The sequence below is a fragment of the Oncorhynchus gorbuscha genome, linkage group LG25 (assembly GCF_021184085.1).
Source record: "Oncorhynchus gorbuscha isolate QuinsamMale2020 ecotype Even-year linkage group LG25, OgorEven_v1.0, whole genome shotgun sequence".
Taxonomy (NCBI): domain Eukaryota; kingdom Metazoa; phylum Chordata; class Actinopteri; order Salmoniformes; family Salmonidae; genus Oncorhynchus; species Oncorhynchus gorbuscha.
In genome coordinates, this window is record NC_060197.1 from 27303449 (window position 1) to 27320600 (window position 17152).

Consider the following 17152-nt stretch of genomic DNA (forward strand, 5'->3'; position numbering starts at 1 on the left):
GATCACAAACACGAGTGACAGTCGAGGATGGATCGGTGTGGGTGTGTGTGCCATGCATGCCTGTGCGTGCACGTGTGCAAAAGTTCACGTAGTAGATCCTCAGTATTGTTGTTGCGCTTTTCCAAAAGGGTAGACTTTCCAGAACCTGTCTATTCTCCTCTGACAAACTTCAGTTCAGCTGGGACAACAGGACTCTAGAGGGGAGCATTGCCCATCAGCGCTTCATCCAGGCTGTCAATCACACACACTTGCTCACAAACACACTAATCTCCTCTGTGCAAATGCAGCAGTGATTTTAACCAGACTGACAGACCTAGTATCATCATTCTCCTCCTGCGTAGAAAGAAAGTGTGAGGTGAGAGGGACAGGAGAGAAAGAGACTCAGCAAGAAGCTACAAAAACATCACACAGAAACTACCACTCAGCAGGCTTGCAAAGAGACTGATGCAATATAATAAACAGGCCAATATATTAATAAGAATGAATTAGAACGCAATTATGTTGTAGATCAATATGTGGTGGTAAATGAAAAGCAGAGTTCATTTTTAAATACACTACATGACCAAAGGTATGTGGACACCTGCTTGTCAAATCTCATCCAAAAATCACCTAGATGTTGGAACGTTGCGGGGACTTGCGTCCATTTCAGCCACAAGGCATCAGTGAGGTTGGGCACTGATGTTGGACGATTAAGGCCTGGCTCAGATTCGGCGTTCCAATTCATCCCAAAGGTGTTCGATGGGGTTGAGGTCAGGGGGGTTGAGGTCAGGGTTCTGTGCAGGCCAGTTAAGTTCTTCCACACTGATCAACAAAACATTTCTATATGGACCTCCCTTTGCGCACGGGGGCGTTGTCAGGCTGAAACAGGAAAAGGGCCTTCACCAAACTGTTGCCACAAAGTTGGAAGCACAGAATCATCTAGAAAGCCATTGTATGCTGTTCCCTTCACCGGAGCTAAGGGACCTAGCCCGAACCTTGAAACACAGCCCCATACCGTTATTCCTCCTCCACCAAACTTTACAGTTGGCACTAAGCATTGTGGCAGGTAGTGTTCTCCTGGCATCCGCCAAACCCAGATTAGTCCGTTGGACTGCCAGATGGTGAAGAGTGATTCATCACCCTAGAGTGCTTTTCCACTGCTCCAGAGTCCAATGGCGGCGAGCTTTACACCACGTTTGACGCTGCTCGGCCATGAAGCTCCCGATGAACAGTTTGGAACTCGGTAGCGAGTGTTGCAACCCGAGGACAGACGATTATTGTGCGATACGCACTTCAGCACTCGGCGGTCTCGTTCTGTGAGCTTGTGTGGCCTACCACTTCACAGCTGAGCCGTTGTTGCTCAGACATTTCCACTCTACAATAACAGCACCTAGTTGACCGGGGCAGCTCTAGCAGGGCAGAAATTTGACGAACTGACATGTTGGCATCCTATGACGGTGCCACACTGAAAGTCACTGAGCTCTTCAGTAAAGCCATTATACTGCCAATGTTGGTCTATGGAGATTGAAATAGGTGTGGCTGAAATAGCCGAATCCACCCATTTGAAAAGGTGCCGAAATACTTTTGTATATAGTGCATCTTTTTTTTTTACTATCTGATTGACATTTGAAGCATTTAGCTATGGAAAATGTCTGCATGTCGTTCTAGCAAAAACCCAGCTAAGTGTGAAACACACATCGATACGCACACACCACTTATGTGAATGTTGTTGACAGCAGTGTGTGGCTCTCGCCGTCACCGTTTCCACCTGGTGTCAAAAGCAGCTGGCAGCAGCTTGGTACTGACACACACAGACTAGTTATGCCTATTATTCACCACCTGTCCTTATTACACCCCTTGTCATGTGTATATTTTCCTATGACTAGAAAATCATTAACCAGTATTGAGTGCCTTGGTTTTTCTCTGAGTTACTCTTATTTCATATATTTTTTAAATTTTAGTTAGGTTTATTGATTTAATTTTTGATCGCCTTACGACGTAGGCACTGGGAACTGCATGTTGTCATCTAACAATTTCCTGGGGTGTATTCACTAGGAACCAAATGCAAGAAAACAGGATGAAACGGAGAGGGAACCATCTGAATTTGCCCAATAGAAACTCTTCTGCTGCAAAACATTTTGCTACGCTTTGCACTGATGAATCCTCCCCCCCCCGCTGACTGCGTGTGCCCTAAAGGAGTTTGCATGCTTCTCAACAGAAACAGTTGGTGCATATATTATGACAACATTGTGAAGTTTTTGTTAGCCGAATTTCAGTAGCCGAAGTCTACACCCCTTTGTCAGTCAACAGTAGAGATTATTCAATTAAGTGTTTATCATTAAATGATAGATGACGGGTTTTCATGCAATTCTTTTCAAGTGAAATACTGCACCAGACATCTTAGATGTAAAATTGGCCAACTAAGATCTCCTCGGCACAAACGTCAAAATTAAAATGACATTTCTTGAGTCATCTTGGAATTAATCTGACTAGTTTGAGAAATATTTGCTACGGTGACAGGGTTTTTTTTTCTCGTTCACGTGAAGGCCTTTTAGGAGAGTATGCGAGCACACTCGTTAGGTTCACCTAGGTGAGTTTGGCTAGGTGCCAGCCTAACAGAAGCATGTGGAAGCCTTTAGTGTCAATTAGTGCTCGTCATTAGGGTGATGACTCATTGACTGACTGACTTTTCGCCACATGACTCAAAACTAGCTCCATCAGTCACAGGTCTGATGTCGCCCGGGAGGAGATGGCTGCCGTTTTACGGGCTCCTAACCAATTGTGCTATTGTGTATGTCAGTCTGCTGTGCTTTATCTTGGCCAGGTCGCAGTTGTAAATGAGAACTTGTTCTCAACTAGCCTACCTGGTTAAATAAAGGTGAAATTTAAAAAATACAACAACAAAAAAAATTCCCAAAATGTCCAGCCACCCTAGTCAGACTGTTCCCTCTGCTACCGCACGCCAAACGGTACCGAAGCAGCAAGTCTAGGTCCAAAAGTCTTCAGCTTCTACCCCCAAGTCATAAGACTCCTGAACAGTTAACCCCCACACATGGACACACTACTGGTACCCCCCCTGTATATGGCCTCATTACTGTTATTTAAAATTAAAATTAAAGTTTTATTGTTTACTTCAGTTTATTTAGTAAATACTTATTTTTCTTAAAACTGCGTTGCTGGTTAAGGGCTTGTAAGCTAGCATTTCACTGTAAGGGCTACACCTGTTCAGCGCATGCGACAAATACATTTTGATTTGATCTGATTCCACTAATGACAAACTCCAACCCCAGCATTACCTCAACCATAGGAGGTTTGAGGACGACGGGCTGGTGTTAATGGCTGGAACGGAATCAGTGGAACGGTTTCAAATACATTCGCTCTGCTTCAACCATTATTATGAGCCGTCCTCTCCTCAGCAGCCTCCACTGATCAACGCAACACGACAACAACCCTCACTTTAAATGGCTCCATACATGTACATATTCCCTCCTCCTACCTATATGCATTATCCTCTCTCTGCGTCACAGTGCTTGAGGCATCACTACAGACACGGGTTCGATCCCAGGCTGTGTCACAGCCGGCCGTGACCGGGAGACTCCTTGTGGCGGGCCGGGTGCCTGCAAGCTGACGTCAGTCTCCAGGTGTACGGTGTTTCCACCGACACGCTGGTGCGGCTGACTTCCGGGTTAAGCGAGCAGTGTGTCAAGATGCAGTGCGGCTCGGTGAGGTCTCGACCGTCGCCTCTCCCGAGTCCGTAGGAGAGTTGCAGCGATGGGACAAGACTGTAACTACCAATTGGATATCATGAAATTGAGGAGAAAAATGGGGTAAACGTTTGAGAGTTGCAGCGATGGGACAAGACTAACTACCAATTGGATATCATGAAATTAAGGAACATTTATCCTCTCGCTACCAATCTTCTATTCCTACCATCCCTTCCTCTTTCAATCTCCATTCTTTCATCCTTGATTACGACAGTTTTGACACCTGCGCCTTCCCATAGAATTAGAATAACTAGAACGGAACATTGTAATTCTACTTCTGTTTCAGTTATATTTGAAGAGGGGAAAAATCAGCATTCCTTCCTGCCTCTACAGGAAGTAACACTTACAGTACTGCAGGCAGGCAGGTCTAGGGAGCGCGCTCTCGCAGTTCTTTGAAAATTATTAAAGAAAAAAGATACAAAGCAACACCTGAACGATTTTGTCTTGACACGCGCACCCCTCCTTGTCTTGCACAATGGCCGTGCGGAGGTGTACATGTCTGCCTGCCTGACTGCCATGAGGAAAGCATTAATTGAGCTGGAGAGTGTGAGAGAGAGAGCAAGAGTGTGACATTAGAGATGGCAGGATGCCAAGTGTCTTGGTGGAGCTCCATTTGTATTTAATTATTAAGAGGCAATGCTTCAGAGTGTGTGTGTGTGTGTGTGTGTGTGTGTGTGTGTGTGTGTGTGTGTGTGTGTGTGTGTGTGTGTGTGTGTGTGTGTGTGTGTGTGTGTGTGTGTGTGTGTGTGTGTGTGTGTGTGTGTGTGTGTGTGTGTGTGTCTGAGCAAAAAAAACAACTCCTGGTCTCCTTAGAACACAGCATCTCTGTGGTCTAAATCAGATGTCAAAGGGCAGAGCAGAGAGAAGATCGTTTATGGAATGTGCGCACACAGTTGCGAGGTAAAGCTGGGCTATATGGACAAAAACATACATCGCGATAAATTGCCAGATAACGATAAATAAAACGATATATATTTATAACATTAATGTTCACCACATTTTTTGTTGTTGTTTGTTATTAGCCTTGAACTACTAGTTTGATTTTTGTAGCCATCAATTGTCCCATTAACACATCACCCATATTAGCAAACTTAATTGATTTCAAACTTGACATTTCTCTAATGTAGGCCACATATCGTAATGGATGATGTCAGCAAAATGCCTGCGATAAGAGATCTGTATGGTCGGTGTCGATCATTGTCCGTTTATCTTCGCAGATTTATTGCGAGGCTCATTTCTGCCTCCATTACGGTCATGTCATCTGAACTTAACAGCTAGATCGGAACGTGTATTTGTAATCACTGCAGTAATACATTTGCGTTTATACTCAGTTTATCAAAGGGCAGATAACGCAAATCAAAAGAGGCATCTTTACAGCCAGCACCTACAAAAGACCAAATCATTTGCATGCCAACTGCACATCCAAAGGGCACTGTGTGACAGTTGTGTTACTCTGCTCCTATTATAAAAGAGAGGTCCAGGAAAACCCCTGGCCCAATGTTATGAACATTTTTTTGAACAAAGATGTTTTTGTTGTCACATACACTGGATGAGTGCAGTGAAATGTGTTTCACAGAGTCAGCCATAGTAGTACAGTGCCCCTGGAGCAAATTAGAGGGAAGTGCCTTGCGCAAGGGCACATTGGCAGATTTTTCACCATGTCGCCTCGGAAATTCGAACTGTCAAAACTTTCGGTTATTGGCCCAACGCTCTAACCGATAGGCTACCTGAACATTATAAGGCTCAGTGAAACAGGAGAGGAACCAGGAATAAAGTTAGTCCATAGCTGTGTCCCAAGTAGCACTCTTTTTCCTACGTAGTGCACTAATCTGGTCAAAAGTAGTGCACTGTGTAGAGAAAAGGGCACCATTTGGGATGCAACCCAGGCTGAACCCCCTTGACTTCTTCTCATGTTGTTTAGACAGAGTAAGGTTACCATCTACCTCTGCATGTGCAGTAGACCTACCATCCAGGAACAGGTATAATTTTCACACCAACACACTTTGTTCCCTTCCCTGTAATGTGGGCTATGGGCTTGGGGTCAATTCCATTTCCATCTAGATTTTCCTCATTGAAAAGCATGGAAGAGAAAAGGAAATTCAGTGTTTCACCGTCACTGGGTTCTGGTGGGGGTCGATGTGGTGCTGTGGTCACTAGTGGCAAAATAATCCTCCTATTATGATCCATCATCATCATCACCATCATCATCAGCAGCACTGTGTGCAAGTCTACCTTATCTAACACCTTGAATGTTAGATAGAGTATTTAGGAGCTTGTTTTCTACATGCCATTAATTTCAGAAAGAGATTTTGTGGAAAGTGTCCTTCCAAAGAGGCCCAAATACTGAAGCCTCCTTCGCACACACAACCCCACAAGAGTATAAGCCAATAGAGAGTATAGTAAAGGCCAACTAATCACTTGCCTATAAAAACACCTGGTGTCAGGTAACATCAATGGTCATTCATGTTTCATGCTTGGTTAGTGATGACCTCACCAGGGATGCTCAGATGTCCAAAAGCTATCCTATCCCACAGTGTTAAGCACTAAGCCTAGACTTCCTTAAACAAGTCAATAAGCCAAGTCGAACTACTTTGGACCAATATTCAAAGCATTTCAGAATAAAAGGTTCTGAATAAGAAATAAGAATATGAGTCTAGGATTTGGGACCTTTCTGTCTCGGCTTATAGCTAATCATATTCATTATGATTAATAAGTGAAAGACGATCATAGATCAGCTCTCCTTTTCTTATTTTATTTAACTAGGCAAGGCAGTTAAGAACAAATTCTTATTTTCAATGGCGGCCTAGGAACAGTGGGTTAACTGCCTTGTTCAGGGGCAGAACGACAGATTCTTTTATTCGTCAGCTCTGGGATTCGATCAAGTCCAACGCTCGAACCACTAGGCTACCTGCCGCCCCACCCCTACTTTGAGACACTGTGAATAGAATACAAGACAGGCCCTGATCTTCAAACTCTTACATGTAATTTATCTTACCTTGAACACTTCCGAGAAGAAGCCCGAGCCAATCTTCTCGCAGATGAAGTCGTCTATACGGGCCAGGCTTGACACGGCGCTGCGTAGAGCCCGGTAGGACGAGGGCCTGATCCGGTTCGGCCCGTGGACGAGTGGCTCCGCCGCCTCCTGGTCCCGGTCCATCTCGACCCGCTCCATCTCAGTTATCCCAGGATGCGGAGGGGGGCGGGACATGGACGCAGTTCAAAATCCAACAGCGTTTACATTTCCCATGTCCTCCACAGGAGCGAGAGGATCCGGGTAAAACGGAGGAGCATCCCACGGGTTACTGAGTATCAGAACGAGGGAGAAACACAAGATTAATTCACCATCAAAGCACCCTCGATCTCTAAAGCCAACAGAAAACGGCTGTCTGTCTTCAAGTCTGTGTATTTCTTCTTGTAGAAACTAAAGCCTACACAACTTCCATCATTCCTGCCGCATCAGACATAGCTTGTGCTCCGTGTTTGATTCCGTCACGCTGTAAAGATATAGGCAGGTTTATCCGCCCCCTTCTCGCTCTCTCTCTCTCTCTCCCTCAGTCAAATTCAGTTTCCTCCGGTCTGCTTATGCAGTGGAAAGGGCACCCATTTTCTACCAATCGAAACCTCTGTTTCACGTGCGCAATAGCCGCAGGAAGATGTTTGGGGAGGGGAACAAAATCAATTCCTGCTACAGACGGCTATAGAGTACCACAGCAGGTGTCATAATACCCAGAAAATCTAGCGTTCTAACAAGGAAATGGTTGCAATTGTTTTCCTACCATTTTTCCCTATAGGGAACTTTAGAAACACTTAAAGGGATGTGTTTTGTGTAGGCTTACCATGGCGTGACGTTTTGATAACTGTAAATCTCTCTAGGACAAGGTGACTTTTAACAATATATTCACCTGTATTTTACCCCCCCAAAATGAAACTCTAATTAGCTACTAATGTGGCTATTCCAAAGAACTACAAAATGCCATGATCTGGATGAAACTGATGAATGGAGGCAAAGTGAAGAATCTCTGGATTAACTAGCGAAATTTAGCTAAATGTAGTAATTAATCAATTGGAACAACACCTATTAGCAAAAGTGTCAGTTAGAGATGAGGTGCAGGAGCCATCTACAAAATGTAATAATAATTGCCTGCACTACAGAGGGCTATATCAGTCTGCTAATACAGGAAAAGGCCCAAAACACTACTTGTGGAAATAAATTATATATATATATAATGATTTTTCAGGAGGTGCTGCAGCACCCCTATTTCCCGCGGCTATGCCCGTGCGTAAATGACCCTGGGCTCTGCTTCCCCCTGACAGAAGGAAGCCACTCGGCTAGAAAATATAAAAGAGGCCGTTTACCGTGGTTCGCCGCTGTTATTTGTGTAGCCTACTTATCTGTGGCTGGTCTGTCCTGATACAGGTCATGAAAGCAGCGAGATATCGCCGCTTCATTGTAGCCTTTTCAAAGGGATCTTGATTGATCATTCAATAGAACAGGACTACCAGGCTGCACAAACAAACAGGCAAATGCGCATGTTGAAAACAACCGGTGGGCGGACGAAGAGAGCTTCGTTGGACACGTTTGATTCTTTCGGTAGACAGAAAGCGAGAGAGTAGCGTATTCGTGACAGACTTTATTCGACCACTGTCAGCTTGACTGCAGGTCATCAATTATAAATGCAGCGCTAGGTTTAGTTGTTGGATTCGTCTGTCACTACTCTCCCACACAACTAAATATGCACAAAAATATAGCCTATGCCTACACTATTTCAAAGTGGAAAACAATGGCACAAAAACGCTATAGGGCGGAATCATGCATGCATAACTGCACTAAAACATTGATACGACTTACATGCGCTTGATCAAATCTACAGGTAGCCTAGCCAACGGTGTCCTCTGCCTCTCGCGCCCTGACCCGACCGTGGTATTGGATTACCGTGCCTTTATTTCTCTAATTAATCAACCTTGTCTACCGTCCCGCTCCTGCACGGTCCGCCGTTTCATGTCCCGTTGCCTCTGTTTGTCGTGGGTCTGCTCTGCAGTGCACTGAGAAAACAGTGCGACTTTTAGTGTCGCTTCTTATTGGCGAAAAAGCAGTTGGGCGGGTCTACGCGTCATCGCGGTCATCACCTTCAAAAACTTCACCTGCGGCTGCTTTCAAACTAACAACAATGTTCACCGATCTCAGAAACTCAAGGTAAACACACATAGCACGCATAGTCTACCTGCAGTACCCTAAGTGCAACTCGACATAGCCTCACCAGACACCTATTTGTACATTTTCCTCAGTTAAATGTCAACATTACAGACTTGTCTCATAGTCAAAAACTAAGCCACAAGGTCGAAGAAATTGTCCGTAGAGCCCTGAGCCAGGATTGTGTCAAGGCACAGATCTGGGGAAGGATTCCAAAACATTTCTGCAGCATTTAAGGTCCCCAAGAACATAGTGGCCTCCTTCATTCTTAAATGGAAGAAGTTTGGAACCACCAAGATCCTTCCTAGAGCTGGCTGCCCGGCCAAACTAAGGAGGAGAAGGGCCTTGGTCAGGGAGGTGACCAAGAACCTGATGGTCACTCTGACAGAGCTCCAGAGATATGGAGATGGGAGAACCTTCCAGAAGGACAACCATCTTTGCAGCACTCCACCAGTCAGGCCTTAATGGTGTAGTGGCCAGACGGAAGCCACTCCTCAGTAAAAGGCGAATGACAGCCTGCTTGGAGTTTGCCAAAAGGCACCTAAAGGACTCTCAGATGATGAGAAACAAGATGCTCTGGTCTGATGAAACCAAGATTGAAGTCTTTGGCCTGAAGGCCAAGCATCATGTCTGGAGGAAACCTGGCACCATCCCTTCGGTGAACCATGGTGGTGGCAGCATCATGCTGTCGGGATGTTTTTCAGTGGCAGAGACTGGGAGACTTTGTCATTATGGGGTACTGTGTGTAGATTGATAAGGGGAAAAATCAATTGAATCTATTTTAGAATAAGGCTGTAACAAAATGTGGAAAAGAGGGTCTGAATATATTTTGAATGCACTGTATGTCACGTTTGGTATGGTTACATAAGACAGAATGTTACTTAAGACAAAACCAAAAGTGAACATCTAGCAACCCAATGGCTGCGTGTTCGAATCTCATCACGGACAACTTTAGGATATCAGCAACTTTTAAACAACTTTTTAGCTACTTTGCAACTACTTAGCACGTTAACTAACTCTTCCCCTCGCCCTAACCTAACCCTAACCTTAACCCTTAGCCTAGCTAACATTAGTGTTCGCCACCTAAACTCCTAGCTAATGTTAGCCACAACAAATTTGAAAACTCATATATATATATATATATCTTTTTACCCCTTTTTTGCCCCAATTTCGTGATATCCAATTGGTAGTTACAGTCTTGTCCCATCCCATCGCAACTCCTGTATGGACTCAGAAGAGGTGAAGGTGGAGAGCCATGCGTCTTCCAAAACACGACCCTGCCAAGCCGCACTGCTTCTTGACACCTTGCTCGCTTAACCCGGAAGCCAGACGCACCAATGTGTCAGAGGAAACACCGTACAACTGACGACCGTTCATGCACCCAACCCTCCACAGGAGTCGCTAGAGCGCGATGGGACAAGGACATCCCGGCCGGCCGGCCAAACCCTCCCCTAACCCGGACGATGCTGGGCTAATTGTGCTTCGCCACATAGGTCTCCCGGTCATGGCTGGCTTAGACCGCTGCACCACTAGGGAGGCCATTTTGCAAATTCTTGATATATTGTACGAATTGCAATTCATAACATATTGTAATAATTGCAATTCGTAACATATCATAGAAATTGTAATTCGCAACGTACTGTAACATATGACGGACGTCCATAAATGAATACATACCATACGAAACATAACATATTGGAGTGTCTCGGATTTACCTTTTACTATGTTACGTCTACCCCTGAGTCCAGGTTGAACATGAAGGAACACAGCTCAGTGCAACCTCAGGGCCACCCTGTGATAAATTGCTTCTTACTGTAGCGCCATCTCACACCACATACCGATATAGTTCACATAACAGGCTGTGGTCACATTCGGCCCCTGGTAAATGCTTTGTGCCATTCAGTAGGCTACCCACTGGCAACACTTGAATAGTCTCCAGGTTCTACTATAATGCATAATTTATCCATTTGTTTCTTGGGGTTTTTATCCACACATACACCCCAGATAGTGACTGCCTGAAACATAACCCTCAAGTCACACCATTGTTTAGATAATGAAATATCCCATGTATTATTTAGCGAATGTCTCAGAATAGACTGATCTTGCATACTAAATGGCACCCTATTCCCTACACAGTGCACTACTTTTGACCAGAGCTCTAAGGGAATAGGGTGTCATTTGGGACGTAGCCTGTGTGACACGGATGGGAGGTGATTGTGTTGACCTCACATGACCCCATATGTTAGTGCTTCATAGTTCTGTAACCAAACAAATATGCACAGGTGAGCATTAGGCTATTACATCTTGGTCATTGATTATAGTTTATATGCTCCTGACACATAGGCTGTTGTTGTTGACCTTTTAGACTACATATTCATATAAAGAAATGTGAATAAAGGTGGATAGGCCTACATAAACTAAACATTGGACTGTAGCCTGCATCTTACGTTTCTACCAGTGCAGCAACAGACTGTGTACACACGCACACAGGTCATGGCAGGTAGCCTATTGGTTAGAGCATTGGCCCAGTAACTGAAAGGCTGCTGGTTTGAATCCCTGGGCCAACAAGGTGAAACATGTTGGGTAGAGTTGGGATATGCAAAGGACAAATATATGCACCCACCAAATTATTATTATCACAGAGCGTCCTGCAGGTACTAAGGATCCCACTCACTTCCCCCTAGTTTCTCATTGGCTGTCCAGATCCGCACGGTAGGATGGCTCTAATTGGTTTTTGGAACTCACAAGCTGTTTCACGCACCCCCACATGCCCCACAGGAGTAGAGGGGTGAGGTAGACTGAGGAGGGGGATGCCACATGGTCCATGATGAACCCTCTGCTCACCTCCAGGAACCAGCTGCTGCTGATACCCCAATGGAGGAGACATGGTGGTGAGTGATACCCCCTTGGGGGACCGACAGGGCCAGTCACTAGAGTACACTGAAGTAGCAGGATAGTGGATCATAAGGAAGTGTAGTGTGTATGCTCTCATCCTCTCACCCATTGGAAATAGAAAATAATTACCAAAATTACTAAATGTGTGTTTGTTTGTGTTGTAGTGTGTGTGTGTGTGTCTGTTTGTGCGTGTGTGTGTGTGTGAAGTACATTACACTCCATTTACTACTGTAAATAACTCACCAACTGGCACCTGGAATGCTTTTATCCTACCTTGATTATTGTCCAGTCATATGGTGAAGTGCTGCAAAGAGGGACTTAGTTAAGCTGCAGCTGGCCCAGAACAGAGTGGCACATTTGGCTCTTCATCATAATCAGAGGGCTGTTATCAATGCTATGCATGCCAGTCTCTCTTGGTTAAGAGTTGAGGAAAGACTGTCTGCATCACTTCTTGTTTTTATAAGAAACATTCATGTGTTGGAAATTCCAAATTTGTTTGTATAGTCAACTAACGCACAGCGCTGAAACACATTTACCCCACCAGACATGCCACCAGGGGTCTTTTCACAGTCCCCAGGCCCAGAACAAATTCAAGGAAACACACAGTAATATGCAGAGCCATGATTGCACGGAACTCCCTTCAGTCTTATACAGTGCAAGTGAACAGCAAACCTGGTTTTTAAAAAACAAACAAAGCAGCACCTCATGACACAACGCCTCTCCCCCATGTGACCTACTTGTTGTGTGTATCAACTGACATGTACGTGTAACTGATAGATGCACACTACATGTTAATGTTTTAAACGTATGTCAATTGTAATGTCTTTCGTCTGTAATGTCTTTTTCGTTATTATGCCAAAGGATCCTAATATAAAATCGAAATCTAAATGCTGGGGGTGGATATGATTCGATTGCAGAATTTGAATCCTTTTGTGTATAAATTCTTGTAAACGTTATGCAGAAAGTATAGGGTCTTATTACTGTGAAGACCTTATGAAGCAGTCAGTGGGGTATCGATATATTGAGGATCTACAAGAAAAAGAGTGAAAATAATGAGATGAGATGGATGTCCTGGCTTCCATCCATTAGTGTCTAAATGGTTTAAAGATCCAAATATAAATCAATGGAAAGAGCCCCTTGGGGTTCCTGTGTGTGTGTGTGTGTGTGTGTGTGTGTGTGTGTGTGTGTGTGTGTGTGTGTGTGTGTGTGTGTGTGTGTGTGTGTGTGTGTGTGTGTGTGTGTGTGTGTGTGTGTGTGTGTGTGTGTGTGTGTGTGTGCGTCCGTGTTATAGAGATAAATCCATATAATTTTACCCATTAACACACATAAAACATGACAATGTGGTATAGCTATCTATGCCTATACAAACAACTCAGGATCTCAAACTCAAGGTTTGTCAGGGGACAAGGACATTCAAATACAATGTTCTATCCATAGAAATGGAATCTCATTCTAGTTCTGGTTCGATTCTCCATGTAGATTGTTGATAAAAGAAGTGGGTTGTAGAGACTCTTGAGACAAACAAAGTAAATTGGCAGTTTTAAAACCCACCCACTGCTTTCATTTTCAGTGTGTCCTGTCTCTACACGTCCCAAAATGTTAACTCTCTTTACCCTACAAGAGGGAGTGTGTGGGAGTGTATCTCAATTTACAGATGAGGTGCAGAAACATATTATCTCCTCAGGTTTCTATGACTGTGTGTGCTTGGATTAAAGCCTATTGATAATTCAAACATTGGTTAGACCATTTGATCCTCATAAGACTTTGTTCTGGGGCTTTGTGTGCTGCTAAATTGATTAATTTCTAATGAGATAAAAGGGTCTAGAAATTGCTTTAATTTCTAGTTGTTTAATTTCACACGTCTTTTGGAGGACATAAATCACGTTGTAAGTTATAATGTTGCAGGTTTTACAGGGGTGACTGATTTGGGTCATAAACAATATAGCCTTTAGGCATAGGCCAACAATAAAACAATCGTCTTAATTGCAAATGCAGAAACATTTAGTTTCAATGTCATTAAAAACAGGAAAGCGAATAGAGGCTACACATTCAATCAATGTACAGTATGTCACTTGCATTGCAGATGAGATATTGATTTGGCCTAGTTGTCATGGGAATTTAAAAAATCACATGCATCCCTAAAAGATTTGTGGCCTATGCAATTTGGCCTAAGAAAATGCACTGCAATTCATGCAACAGAATGAGCTGATTGTAGACAGAGGCATACAAATGTAGCCTGACTGAAATAAAGGATTTCTTTGTTTATTTTATGGTTGTATTTTATCCCCTTTTTCTCCCCAATTTTGATCTTGTCTCATCGCTGCAACTCCCCAACTGGCTTGAGAGGCGAAGGTTGAGTCATGCGTCGTCCAAAACATGTCCCGCCAAACCGCGCTTCTTAACACCTGAACGTACCAATGTGTTCGGAGGAAACAGCGTTCAACTGATGACCGAGATCAGCCTGCAGGCGCCTGACCCGCCACAAGGAGTCGCTAGAGCGCAATGAGCGCAATGACCGCTGCGCCACACAAGAGGCCCACTGAGTGTAGAAAACATTAAGAACATCTTCCTAATATTGAGTTGCAATATTAGCCCCCCCCTCCCCCAGTCCCTTCAGAAAGTATTCACACCCCTTTAATTTTCCACATTTTGTTGTGTTAAAGGTGATTTTATTGTCATGTTTTGTCAAAGATCTACACAAAATACTCTGTAATGTTAAAGTGGAAGAAAAATTGTAACATTTGTAAAAAAGATCATGAAAAATAAAACACAAATACATCTTGATTGCATAAGTAATCAACCCTCTGAGTCTATCCATTCGGATCGCCTTTGGCAGTGATGGGGTAAGTCTCTAAGAGCTTTGCACGCCTGGATTGTCTTTTTAAAATTCTTCAAGCTCCGTCAATTGGTTGTTGATCATAGACAGCCATTTTCAAGTCTTGCCATAGATTTTCAAGCCGATTTTTAAGTCACAACTGTAACTAGGCCACTCAGGATAATTCAATGTTGTCTTGCTCAGCAACTCCAGTGTATAGTTGGCCTCGTGTTTTATGTTATTAACCTGCTGAAAGCTGAATTTGTCTCGCAGTGTATGTTGGAAAGCAGACTGAAACAGGTTTTCCTATAGGATTTTGCCTGTGCTTAGCTATATTTCATTTCATTTTATCCCCCCCCCCAAAAAAACTCCCTAGTCCTTGCCGAAGACAAGCAGCCACCACCATTCTTGAAAATATGAAGAGTGGTACTCAGTGATGTGTTGTGTTAGATTTGCCGCAAACATAACATTTGTATTCAGGACATATCTGTACAGGCTTCCTTCTTTTCAAATCAAATCGTATTTGTCACTTATTTAAGAAAAATAAGAGTTAAGAAAATCAAGTTTAAAAAAGTAATAATAAAATAACAATAGCAAGGCTATATACAGGGGGTACCGGTACCAAGTCAATGTGCGGGGGTACAGGTTAGTCGAGGTAACTGAAGTTATATATACAGTAACAGTCAAAAGTTTGGACACACCTACTCATTCAAGGATTTTTCTTTATTTTTTTAAAACAATTTTCTACATTGTGGAATAATAGTGAAGACATCAAAACTATGAAATAACACATATGGAATCATGTAGTAACCAAAAAGGTGTTAAACACATTTTAGAGTGTGCAAAGCTGTCATCAAGTCAGAGCGTGGCTTCTTTGAAGAATCTGAAATATGTTTTGATCTGTTTTCCACTTTTTTGGTTACTACACGTTTCCATATGTGTTATTTCATAGTTTTGATGTCGTCACTATTATTCTACAATGTAGAAAATAGTAATAAAATTTAAAAAAAATAAAAAACACTGGAATGAGTAGGTCCAAACTTTTGACTGGTACTGTACATGTAGGAAGGGCTAAAGTGATTATGCATAGATAATAAACACTGAGTAGCAGCATTGTAAAATAAAGGGGGGAGTCAATGCAAATAGTCTGGGTAGCCATTTGATTAACTGTTCAGCAGTCTTATGGCTTGGGGGTAGAAGCTGTTATGGAGCCTTTTGGACCCAGACTTGGTGAGCCGCTTGACAATTTTTAGGGCCTTCCTCTGACACCACCTGGTATAGAGATCCTGGATGGCAGTAAGCTTGGCCCCAGTGAAATACTGGACCATAGGCACTACCCTCTGTAGCGCCTTGCGGTCAGATACTGAGCAGTTGCCATACCAGGCGGTGATGCAACTAGTCAGGATGCTCTCGATGGTGCAGAATACCTCATGACAAACTGTAGACAATACTATTTACCAAAATGTTTTGAATCTAGATTTTTCGTAGCTGTCTATTTACTACCACAAACCGATACTGGCACAAAGACCACACTCAATGAGCTGTATAGGGCCATAAGCAAACAAGAAAATGCTCATGCAGAGGTGGCGCTCCCGGTGATTTAAATGCAGGAAAACTGAAATCCGTCTCACCTCATTTCTACCAGCATGTCCCCTGTACATCTAGAGGCAAAACAAACCTGTAGATCACCTTAACTAACTCCACACACAGGGACTCAATACAATGCTTTCCCTCACCCTCCATTTGACAAATCTGATCATAACTCTAATCTCCTCATTCCTGCTTACAAGCTAAAACTCAAACAGAAAGTACCAGTGACGCGCTCAATATGGAAGTGGCCCATTGAAGTCGATGCTAAGATACAGGTCTGCCCAGTGATGCGAGTCTGCCAGATGAGCTAAATGCCTTCAAGGCTCACTTCGAATGGGTGCCGAGCACGCCCCCATTCAAATTGACGGGAATGTAGTGGAGTGGGTCGAGAGCTTCAAGTTCCTTTGTGTCCACATCACTAATGGACATATCATAGTCCCAAAACACCAAGGCAGTCATGAAGAGGGCACAACAACACCTATTCTCCCTCAGGAGACTGAAAAGATTTGGCATGGGACCTCAGATCCTCAAAAAGTTCTACAGCTGCACCATCGAGAGCATCTTGACTGGTTGCATCACCGCTTGGTATGGCAACTGCTCGGCATCCGACCTCAAGACGCCACAAAGGGTAATGCGTACGGCCCAGTCCATCACTGGGGCAGAGCTTCCTGCCATCCAGGATCTCAAAACCAGGCAGTGTCAGACGAAGGCCCTAAAAATTGTCAAAGTCTCCAGCCACCCAAGTCATAGACTGTCCTCTCTGCTAATGCACGGCAAGCAGTACCGGAGCGCCAAGTCTGGGACCTTCTACCACCAAGTCATAAGACTACTGAACAGTTAATCAAATGGCTACCCAGACTATTTACATTGACCCCCTTATTTGATTCATTGTTTATTTTTTTGTACTGACTCTCCTGC

At 43.7% G+C, this 17152-nt stretch overlaps 1 protein-coding gene across 1 annotated transcript in view; it reads right to left on the reverse strand.

Annotated features, from left to right (window-relative positions):
• The window catches only part of LOC124013782 (dual specificity testis-specific protein kinase 1-like), a 24744-nt gene extending 15941 nt beyond the window's left edge, over nucleotides 1–8803 (reverse strand). The window contains exons 1-2 of the mRNA XM_046328294.1: nucleotides 8593–8803; nucleotides 6739–7045 (exon numbers count right to left, since the gene is read on the reverse strand). Of these exons, the coding sequence (XP_046184250.1) occupies nucleotides 6739–6951 (213 nt within the window). The 5' untranslated portion in view covers nucleotides 6952–7045; nucleotides 8593–8803. The remainder of the gene's footprint in view (nucleotides 1–6738; nucleotides 7046–8592) is intronic.
• Between the last annotated feature and the right edge of the window lie 8349 nt (nucleotides 8804–17152).